At 39.2% G+C, this 12,252-nt stretch overlaps 1 protein-coding gene across 1 annotated transcript in view; it reads right to left on the reverse strand.

The window, feature by feature from the left end:
* The window catches only part of LOC139044108 (centromere-associated protein E-like), a 79,526-nt gene that overhangs the window by 62,249 nt on the left and 5,025 nt on the right, over nucleotides 1-12,252 (reverse strand). The window contains exons 6-9 of the mRNA XM_070503668.1: nucleotides 12,039-12,120; nucleotides 11,803-11,870; nucleotides 11,660-11,725; nucleotides 1,113-1,164 (exon numbers count right to left, since the gene is read on the reverse strand). Coding sequence (XP_070359769.1) covers nucleotides 1,113-1,164; nucleotides 11,660-11,725; nucleotides 11,803-11,870; nucleotides 12,039-12,120 — 268 coding nt within the window. The remainder of the gene's footprint in view (nucleotides 1-1,112; nucleotides 1,165-11,659; nucleotides 11,726-11,802; nucleotides 11,871-12,038; nucleotides 12,121-12,252) is intronic.

Here is a 12,252-nt window from a genome sequence, read left to right on the forward strand (position 1 = left end):
TAATATGCTCACATGTCTTAAACGGAAGTCTACTGAAAAAGGTTTCTCTCACTTTATTCTCCTTTCAACCAGTTCCTATCGCTCTAACCAAGAACTATTATTAGTTTATTCTTCTAGAGATTTTTAGAAATACAAGTTCATACGTATTAATTTTTCCCCTTTCTTCTTTACATAAATAGTAACATACTTTACACACTATTTTGCACTTTGCTTTTTTCACTTGGCAATATATCATCTATCTTATTGGTAAACATTGGTCTTTTTCACTCTTTTTTACAGCATAGAATTCCATTGTATGGATGTATCAGAATTTATTTACCTAGCACCCTGCTGAGGGACATGCAGGTGTTCAATCTGCCATGTACACAAAAAATACTGCAACAAATCCTTCTGAACAGCAGTTATTGCACAGGTGCGTTATTCAGCTATTGCTGGAATACTGCTGTTTAACAAGCCAGCTTAAAGCAACAGGCATTTATTTCTTGTTCACAGGTCTGAGGATCCACTGGTGTGGTGGGTACAGGCCACACTCAGCTGAGTGTCTCTATGTCAGGCTGCAGGAAACTAACACAGAGAGAGGCCTGACATCTTTATGGTTCTGAAACTTCCCATCTAAGTATGCGTTTTCATTTGTCTCAGTGTTTGGTTACCTCTTTCAGGTCTGTTTTAATGTTTTCCTTATTTTGGTCTTATACAATTTTTGTTGAGTTTCTTCCTAGGTATTATGCCTTTTAAGTCATTATTGCAAAGGGGGTCTTTTCGTACATTAAATATTCCAACCGGCTGTTGTGTTAGGAGGTGCTCATGTCTATAGATTAATTTTGTATCCTGCCACTTTTCTGAATTTCCTTACTGATTATGGTGTTCATGGGACTCTCAGGAGCTTTCCAACTATAAATCCTGTCAACGACAGAGTTTCATCTTTTTAACTAACGCTACAGCAGCACAAAGCAGATAATAAGCCAGATAAGGAAGCTGCTTTTTCTGTTAAAGACTTTTATCACAAAATTATCATCATTACTTTATTAGTCTCTAAAATGCATGGTGGCACTTTTACTCTGTTAAAGAACAGGAGGACTTTCAGACCAAAATATTTCATGAGTTTTCATTACCTTCAGCACCTGTTTGAGCAGCTCTTTCACTGCCTGCAAGATCAACCAAATTCTGCAGGAGATGAAAATAAACCTTTAGGAAGTGTAACTTGAAATAATAAAATCCAAAGTACTGGAAGAACATTTTTAACCCATGGTTTATCTGAACACCCCATCTGTTTCCTTGTTTCTCACCTCACTATTTAAGCCTTCCCTTGTCTGAGTCAAACTGAGCTCAACATCTTGTTCCTTCTTTATAATACCTCCTCCATAATGCTGCCAGAATAGGTTCACTTTCCTACACAAAGTTCGAAATCTTACCATGGTGAATACGATTCTTTATAATCCGGCACTTGTGTTGCTCTAGCCTCATTTCTGTCCATCAGTTACTCTTAACTCTGGCTGAACTACGGACTATGCCCTCCACACCATGCACAGCTACCCTTTGCCATTCCCTGTGTTTCGCTGATTCTGATGTTCTAGTCTGCCCCTACTCTTCCTTCACGACCAAAGGCAACTGCCACCTTCCCAGTGTAGCTTTGTCAACTTGATCCTTCCTTCCCTATACCGTGAATGAATTGACCTTTCAACGGTGTACCCAGAGGTCTTTATAGATATGACTGGTTATTATAGCACTTACTGTGTTGAGCTAGTTATTTGCGTCTCTGACCACACTGTAGCATCTTTAAAACCATGGGCCTCTCTTCCATTTCACAAATATTGTTGGAAAGAACTGACTGCCTGTCGTGCTGCAGGCAGCACGTTAGGTGCTAGGGATATGGCAGCGCAACAGGCAAATGAGGACCCTGCTCTCAGCTTATGTTCTGCACAGGGTGGGACTCGGGGAGGAGGAAGTTAGTGAGAGGAGAGAAAAAGACAAACAAATAAGAAACATAGCATGTTAAGCGTAATACAGACAATTTAAACAGAGTGTTAGAAGTGGGAAGAGGAAAGGACAGGACAGGCTCTTTGGGCAGGATGGCAGGGGAAGTCCCCCAATTCAGCTAAGATCTGGAAGGACGGAGAAGAGGGAGCCAGCCCTGCAAAGACCAAGGGAACCATACTCCAGATTAAAGAACAACCAGCACACCAGTCACAAAGCAGAAATGAGCTTGGTGTGTTCAAGAAATGGAAAGGGCAGTGTGGCAGAGTTGGTGAAGGAGAGATGGGACAAGATAGGGTACAGAAGTGGGTTTTTGGGATGCAATGGGAAGCCATTGGACGGCTTTGACAAGAGTGACATGCTTGACTGAACTTCCTCAAGGGTCACCTGGGCCCCTGGGGGGCAAACAGATTGGAGAGGGGCAAGACCGTAGCCAGGAGCCCAGTTAGGAGGCTGGGGCAGGAATGTGAATGGAGACAAGGCGGCCTGGACTAGGGAGGTTGCCATGGAGACAGTAAGTATGGAGGGATGTCTTCTTTACTCTTTTAATCTCAGAGCCCAGTCCTGGGCTCAGAACACTGTAAAGCCTCCGCAAATATTCTTAATGCATTAAAAGAAAGTCAAAGATTTAAATTATTTGTCTCTGTGGAGACCTCCAGTGATGAGCAGGTGATTACACACTTCTGCTTTGGAGTCCTGTCTCAGATACTTCTTTCTTTAAAACATTCAAAGAAGTCTCACCTTTCCTGTGTAGTATCTACCACAGATGGCCTAGATACATAATAAAGGGGTGAAGTGGTGGTGAAGGCAGCATGAACTTAGGTATAAAGATGGGAATAAGCATTAGTGTTCAAAGATACCAAGTGGCCCAACCTATCCTTAAGAGAGGAGCGCACATGGAGCAGAAGGACGTCAAGTTAGACTGGTTAAGAGTGGCCAGATCTTGTCCAAGGAAGTGACACGACACAAGCTTAGTGACATCAGAAATCTGCATAACAGACTGAAGAAGCAAAACCAGGTCATGGGGGCCAGGTCCAGGGGAATGATACAGTAATTCAAGAGATGAGGACTTGAGTATGACACCCATGGAATGCTAAAGGGTAGCATCAATAAAAAACGGGGATGACGGGACAAAAGAGAAGGCAGAAAAAGATGAGGTGAAACTGACTTGGGTTTCCAGCCTAGGTGACCAGGATAACACTGATAATACTGGAAAAAGGAATATTCACCATGGTAGGAAGAAATAACTTGGTTTTAGACACACTAAAATTTGAGATATCAGTGAGACACACCATTATAACAATCTTTAGGAAGATATGAATTAGAACTCAGAGCTCTAGACAAAATAAATATATGGCTGTCATCAAAAGACAAATGTGAACCAAATGTCAGAGGGCAACGGGGAAGTAAGAAAGGCCACAGAACACGCCTGAGTTTTTGTTAGAAAGGTAGGGAAAAGAAGCCACAGAAGGGAACAGAGACGGAGCAGAGCTAAGAGAACCTGGATATTATTCTCCCAGAAAGGCCAGGAGACACTCAGAGACTCCCTCCAAAGAGCCAGAAAATGACTCTGGGGAAGACTTCTTTCCAAGAAGATACTTAGAGTGAGCGGGAGGCTGGAGGGCTGGACTTGATGATATCTAAGGTCGCCAGATAATAGAACATCAAAGAACACAAGAAAAGTCACCAAATGGATCACTGAATATGTCAAGAGTATTAAAGCTACATTATTAAGAGAAAAGTTAAAAATTGCAGTGAAATATCACAGGCCAGGTTTGGAAAACAAAACAGAAGTTAGGTTTTGTGGGGTTTTTTATTGTTAAACTGAAGAAAGAATAGGCTATTATAATAGACATTATACTGTGTAGTAAAATAACTGGGGTGAACTAGAATTAGATACTTGAGTGATTTTTCAAAATCTCAAAGTGAATAAACATATTATAGATTTACTCGTTTTTTCCCTGAAGTTTTCAAATAAAATAATCTTTATTTTTTAAAGATTGGCATCTGAGCTAACATCTGTTACCAATCTTCCCCCCCACTTCTTCTTTTCCCCAAAGCCCCCCAGCACACAGTTGTATATTCTAGTTGTAGTAGGTCCTTCTGGCTGTGCTATGTGGGACACCACCTCAGCGTGGCCTGATGAGCGGTGCTGGGTCCGCACCCAGGATCCAAAGTGGCGAAACCCCAGGCCTCCAAAGCAGCATGAGAACTCAACCTCTTGGCCACGGGGCCAGCTCCCAAACAGAATAATCTTAAATCGTATCCCACATCAAGCTAAAGAATTTAGGTCCTGAAGACAGAGAATAAAGTAATAATGGTAAGGAATAGGAAGGAAGCACAAAAACAGAGAGAATTGATACAGCGCAGCAAGAAGGAAATGGGAGGTTTACTTATGTGGTAAGGAGTGTTTGCATAATGCTTATGTTCACTCATTCAACAAACAGGTATTGAATATAAACTACATACGATGTGTTGGGGCTATAAAGATGAATTAGACATTACTCTTCCCTTCAAGCGATTTACAGTCTAAAACATTGTGCTCATGGACGGGGTGGGTGGAGCAAAATGGCGGGGTGAGGTGACCTGGGACTCGCTCCCCTCCAAACTACAACAAAGGACTGAAAAAAAACTGAATTTCAGCTAATAAACCTAATGCCAGGAGATCAGAGACCTAGAGTATCAAAAAGACGGAGGACAGAGACCCTGCTGCTGGCCTCAGAGGAGCTGGAACAGGGTAGGAGAGAACTTCGCTCCCTCCCCTAGAGTCTGGGATCACTGCCGCAGGTGAGGGAAGGAGTGGGGGAGGGGCCACGTGACCGGGGGATTGCCCAGGACTCCTGCCGCCGGTATAGTGGAAACCCGCTGATGGGGGAAAGCTTCCGTGTGTGGGGACCCTATAAACCCAGGGCCTCAGGAGACCAGAAAACAGAACTGATCCAAATCCAGATCGGCGAGCCAGAAAAACAGCCCCTCCCCCTGGCAAACAATGCTGGGTGCTGCCATCTTGTCCGAAGGCGGAGAGCTCAAAACACGCGGCTCTCAACCCCCATATAGTGGCAACAGGCTGTAACTGCAACTCAATTCTACCACCATGTGAAAAAACCGCTCCTCTACCATCCAGCAATTTATAAAAGCTCCAGACCAGAAGGAAAACAATAAAAACACAGAATTAAGTCCTGAGAACTTAGAAATAGGTAAACTAAGTGAAAATGAGTTCAGAGCAGCTATAATCAAAAAACCCAATGAGATAGAGAGAAAGATAGAGAAACAAGCCAACGAGTTCTGGAGTTACTTCACAAAAGAGATTGAAATTATAAAGAAGAATCAAACAGAATAACTAGAGATGAAAAACACAATGGACCAGATAAAACAGAATACGGACTCCCTGAATGCCTGTGTAGACACCAGAGAGGAGCAAATTAGCATAATTGAAGATATACAGGCCGAATGGCTCCAGACAGAGGAAGAAAGAGAACTAAGAGTTAAAAAAATGAGGAAAATCTCTGAGAGATAGCGGATTCAATGAGAAGAAAGAATTTATGGATAATAGGAATTCCCAAGAACGTGGAAAAGGAAAATGGAGCAGAAAGTGTTCTTAATGAAATTATAGAAGAGAACTACCCAAATCTAGGGATTGAGGGAGAAATGTGTGTAGAGGAAGCTTTCAGATCTCCTAGATTTGTCAATGTGAAAAGACCTACTGCAAGGCATATAGTAGTACAAATGGCAAAAATGAAAGACAAAGAAAGAATACTCAGGGCAGCAAGACAGAAGTAAATAACCTACAAAGGAACTCCTATCAGACTTTCAGCAGATTTCTCTGCAGAAAATTTACAAGCTAGGAGAGAATGGAGTGACATATTCAAAACTTTAAAAGATAAAAATCTTTAGCCAAGAATACTCTATCCAGCAAGAATATCCTTCAGATGTGAGGGAGAAATTAAATCTTTTCCAGACAAACAAAAGTTAAGGGAATTTGTAACCAAAAGTCCTCCACTACAAGAAATCCTCAAGAAGGCTCTCATACCTGAAAAAAGAAAAAAGGGAGAAAGGGGACACAATCCACAGAGTAGGGAGACAGATAAATAGAACCAGAATAGGATAGCAAATATTCACCTATAGCATTAGGACAAAGGTAAGGAAACTACCAAAGCAAAGTGGATCTTATCACTCTAACTACAAACTCATAACACGAGTTGGAATAAGAAATGAAAATAACGGGGCTGGCCCTATGGCCAAGTGGTTAAGTTCGCGCGCTCTGCTGCAGGCGGCCCAGTGTTTTGTTGGTTCAAATTCTGGGCGCAGACATGACACTGCTCATCAAATCACGCTGAGGCAGCGTCCCACATGCCACAACTAGAAGGACCCACAACGAAGAATATACAACTATGTACTGGGGGGCTTTGGGGAGAAAAAGGAAAAAAATAAAATCTTAAAAAAAAAAGAAATGAAAATAATAATTTAGGAGGGGAAGAGCAAAGGGACTAAATTAGTCTAGGCCAAGTAAGTAAGAGACCACCAGAGAATAGACTATATTATACACGAGATTCAAAATACAAACTTCAGGGTAGACACTAAACTAAAAAACACAACAAAGCCACAAAACATAAATAAGGAAAAAGCTAAGAAACCCAGCATAAGAAAGTGCAGTATTAAATGGGTAGGCTAAAGCACACAGGAAGACAAACACAGGAAAACCAGATAACGAGCAACAGATTGACAGCATTAAGTCCACATGAATCAATAATCACTCTCAATGTAAATGGACTGAACTCTCCAATAAAAAGACACAGAGTGGCAAAATGAATTAAAGAACAAGATCCAACAATTTGTTGCCTCCAGGAAACACACCTCAGCCTCAAGGACAAACACAGGTTCAGAGTGAAAGGGTGGAGGACAATACTTCAAGCTAATAGCAAGCAAAAAAAAACCAGGTGTTGCAATTCCTATATCAGACAAAGCAGATTTCAAAATAAGACAGGTAAAGAGAGACACAGAGGGACAATATATAATGATCAAAGGGACACTTCATGAAGAAGAAATAACACTTATAAATATCTATGCACCCAACACAGGAGCACCAAGATTCATAAAGCAACTATTAACAGACCTAAAGGAAGATGTTAAAAACAACACAATAATAGTAGGGGACCTCAACACCCCACTCACATCAATGGACAGATCATCCAGACAGAAAATCAACAAGGAAATAGTGGAGCTAAATGAAAAAACAATTGGGCTTAATAGACATATATAGATCACTTCATCCTAAAACAGCAGAATACACATTCTTCTCAAGTGCAAATGGAATATTCTCAAGGATAGACCATATGTTGCCAAACAAGGCAAGCCTCTACAAATTTAAAAAAAATTGAAATAATAACAAGCATCTTCTCCGATCATAATGCTATAAGGCTAGAAATTAATTAGAAGAAAAAAGCTGAGAAAGGCACAAAGATGTGGAGCCTAAACAATACACTACTGAACAAGCAATGGATCGTTGAAGAAATTAAAGAAGAAAAAATACCTAGAAACAAATGAAAATGATAACATGCCATACAAACTCATATGGGATACAGCAAAAGCTGTGTTAAGAGGAAAATTCACTGCAATACAGGCACATCTTAACAAACAAGAAAAATCCCAAATAAGCAATCTTAAACTACACCTAACTGAACTAGAGAAAGAAGAACAAACAAAGCCCAAAGTCAGCAGAAGGAGAGAAATAATAAAAATCAGAGCAGAAATAAATACTATTGAAACAAAAAAGGCAGTAGAAAGGATCAACGAAACAAAGAGTTGGTTCTTTGAGAAGATAAATAAAATTGACAAACCCCTAGCCAGACTTACAAATAAAAAACGGGAGAAAGCTCAAATAAACAAAAGCAGAAATGAAAGAGGAGAAATAACAACAGACTCTGCAGAAATACAACGGATTATAAGAGAATACTATGAAAAACTCTATGCTAACAGAATGGATAACCTAGAGGAAATGGATAAATTCTTAGACTCCTACAATCTCCCAAAGCTCACTCAAGAAGAAGCAGACAATTTGAACAGACCAATCACAAGGCAAGAGATTGAAACAGCAATCAAAAACATCCCAAAGAATAAAACCCCAGGACCAGATGGCTTTCCTGGGGAATTCTACCAAACTTTCAGAGAGGATTTAATACCTATCCTTTTCAAGCTATTCCAAAAAATTAGGGAGGATGGAACACTTCCTAACACATTCTATGAGGCCAATATCACGCTGATACCAAAGCCTGACAAGGACACCACGAAAAAAGAGAACTGCAGGCCAATATCACTGATGAACATAGATGCAAAAATTCTAAACAAAATTTTGGCAACCCGAATTCAGCAATTCATCAAAAGGATCATACATCATGATCAGGTGGGATTCATACCAGGGACACAGGGATGGTTCAACATCCGCAAATCAATCAACGTGATACACCACATCAACAAACTGAGGAATAAAAACCACATGATCATCTCAATAGATGCAGAGAAGGCATTTGACAAGATCCAACAGCCATTTATGATAAAAACTCTGAACAAAATGGGCATAGAAGGGAACTATCTCAACATAATAAAGGCCATATATGACAAACCCACAGCCAACATCATACTCAATGGGCAAAAACTGAGCACCATCCCCATGAAAACAGGACAAGACATGTATCATCACTTATTTAACACAGTACTGTACACACTTATTTAACACAGTACTGGAAGTCCTGGCCAGAGCAATCAGGCAAGACAAAGGAATAAAAGGAATCCAAATAGGGAGGGAAGAAGTGAAACTCTCGCTGTTTGCAGATGACATGATCTTATATATAGAAAACCCCAAAGAATCCATTGGAAAACTCTTAGAAGTAATCAACAACTACAGCAAAGTTGCAGGGTATAAAACCAATTTGCATAAATCAGTAGCATTTCCATATTCTAACAACGAACTAACAGAAAAAGAACTCAAGAACACAATACCATTCACAAAAGCAACAAAAAGAATAAAATACCTTAGGGTAAATTTAACTAAGGAAGTGAAGGACCTATATAATGAAAATTACAAGGCCTTTTTGAGAGAATTGGATGACGACATAAGGAGATGGAAAGACATTCCATGTACATGGATTGGAAGAATAAACATCGTTAGAATGTCCGTTCTACCTAAAGCAATCTACAGATTCAACACCATCCCAATCAGAATCCCAATGACATTCTTTACAGAATTAGAACAAAGAATCCTAAAATTTATATGGGGCAACAAAAGACCCCAAATTGCTCAAGCAATCCTGAGAAAAAAGAACAAAACGGGAGGCATTACAATCCCTGACTTCAAAACTTACCACAAAGCTACAGTAATCAAAACAGCATGGTACTGGTACAAAAACAGGTGCACAGATCAATGGAACAGAATTGAAAGCCCAGAAATAAAACCATACACCTATGGACAGCTTATCTTCGACAAAGGAGCAGAGTGCATACAATGGAGAAAAGAAAGTCTTTTCAACAAATGGTGCTGGGAAAACTGGAAAGCCATATGTAAAAGAATGAAAATTGACCATTCTTTTTCACCATTCACCAAAATAAACTCAAAATGGATCAAAGACCTAAAGGTGACACCTGAAACCAGAAGGCTTCTGGAAGAAAACGTAGGCAGTACGCTCTTTGACATCAGTATTAAAAGGATCTTTTCGGACACCATGTCTACTCAGAGAAGGGAAACAATAGAAAGAATAAACAAATGGGACTTCATTAGACTAAAGAGCTTCTTCAAGGCAAATGAAAACAGGATTGAAACAAAAAAACAACCCACTAACTGGGAAAAAATATTTGCAAGTCATATACCTGACAAAGGCTTAATATCCATAATATATAAAGAACTCTCACAACTCAACAACAAAAAAATCAAACAACCCGATCAAAAAATGGGCTGGAGACATGAACAGACATTTCTCCAAAGAAGATATACGGATGGCCAATAGGCACATGAAAAGATGCTCATCATCACTGATCATCAGGGAAATGCAAATCAAAGCTACACTAAGATATCACCTTACACCCATTAGAATGACAAAAATATCTAAATCTAATATTAACAAATGTTGGAGAAGTTGTGGAGAGAATGGAACCCTCATACACTGCTGGTGGGAATGCAAACTAGTGCAGCCACTATGGAAAACAGTATGGAGATTCCTCAAAAAATTAAAAATAGAACTACCATACGATCCAGCCATTCCACTACTGGATATCTATCCAAAGAGCTTGAAGTCAGCAATTCCAAAAGTCCTATGCACCCCAATGTTCACTGCAGCATTATTTACAATAGCCAAGATATGGAAGCAACCTAAGTGCCCATCAACAGATGAATGGATAAAGAAGATGTGGTATATATATATACAATGGAATACTACTCAGATGCAAAACAGAACAAAATCATCCCATTTGCAACAACATGGATGGACCTTGAGGGAATTATGTTAAGTGAAATAAGCCAGTTAGAGAAGGATAATCTCTGATTCACTCCACTCACATGAGGAATTTAAAAATGTAGACAAAGAGACCAGATTAGTGGCCACCAGGGGAAAGGTGGGGTGGGGGGTGGGCACAAAGGGTGAAGTGGTGCACCTACAACACGAATGACAAACAGTAATGTACAACTGAAATTTCACAAGATTGTAACCTATCATTAACTCAATAAAAAATAAATAAATAAATAAATAAATTCAACCCACCATTTGGGAGAAAAATTGCAATTAAGGGGGAACAAAAAGTCCCAGTATCTACGGACTGTTAAAATTAAATGATAAGAAAGACCACAATGGTTTCTCCTGTTGCAATAAATTCTTCAGATCTGTAGAATGCCGCAAACCCCCTCAATTCATTTTAATTTGCTTTCACTGACACGCATGTCCAACAGAACAGTAAGAAAAAAGAAAAAGAAAGAAAGAAACTACCTTGGGGGAAAAATAAAGTTTATTGGAAGAAACACTCCATTTGAAAACAAAAAGAAACTCTGGGTGAATCAGCATATGATCCAACACAACTTGGAGGATGCATGGGAAGGCCTGTGCTGTAAACCAAAGAGAGTGCCATCTACAGAATGCATACTTTGAATACATCGTCAACAGTGGCAACATTTCCATCGGTTAAATAAATGTAATTTTTTTTCATTAAAAAAATAAAAACCATAAAACATTGTGCTCATAATATAAAACGTATTTTTTTATTGTACTTAAGAACGAACTTGAATATGTGATTTATTTTTTAACCATCCCATCTAGGTTTCTGTTGATCTCACAAGTCTCAATTCTACTGGCTGAGACTAAGTTAAAAAAAAATCACCAAATTCCAAGATTACTTTAAGTTTTAAATGTAGATTGGAAAAAAAAACCCAAATCCTCTTTTGTTACTGGTTAGGAAAGGCCTCAACTCCTACAACCATTACATCTAAATTTTAGGAGATGGCAGCCATAACATAACAGGAAGAAAGACCCCCGAATTTTTCCTATATTTTAACTAGTTATCTCATGCTACCGATAAGAATAAACTACCAATTTATAGATGTTTTTCCCTATTTAGTTAACAGTTCTTATGAAACCAAACATCCAGCAGCTGAATTAAATTTTGCTTTGGCCCATAGAGTACATTAGCAGGGTTTACCAATACTCACCAAATGGGACACCTTGACAGATCCTTCACAATTAGAGGGTTCACCTTTCTCTCTACTTTCCAAAATCTAGACAGAAAAGGCAACTTGTAGAAAAATTAGTGTCTTCTTAATTGGAAAGACCAAGTAGAGAGAGAATTACCCACCATCCTAAAAATGGTATGAGAACGACTGCTCCTTTGATTCATCTTTGTGATTCCATAGTGTCTGTTCTCTGTAAAAATGAGTCATATTTCAGCGGCATATATTAAAATCCAAAGAAAAACATTAACTTTTACTGTAGCTTAAAAGTGAAAAGTGTGATTTGAAGCCTAAATACATTCAAGTGAATAGTTTTTACTATTCTACAAGTGTTTTGAGGAAATACAGCATAAAGTCTTACTTTCTCCCTTTGTGATCCACTTCAAAGCCATTTCTGGTGTATAAACAACTTCTTCTGTGAGATCAGCCACATATACATTCCTCTGAAACAAGGTTAATGATGGGAAGAGTAGAGAAATAGAAGTCACTTAAAAGTGTGCATCTCAAGAGAAGGTGCAAACTATTACAGAATTAATTTGTAGAAGTTAAAAGTAGAAAATGGAGAATATTACTCT

The sequence above is a fragment of the Equus asinus genome, unplaced genomic scaffold (genome assembly GCF_041296235.1).
Source record: "Equus asinus isolate D_3611 breed Donkey unplaced genomic scaffold, EquAss-T2T_v2 contig_591, whole genome shotgun sequence".
Lineage (NCBI taxonomy): Eukaryota > Metazoa > Chordata > Mammalia > Perissodactyla > Equidae > Equus > Equus asinus.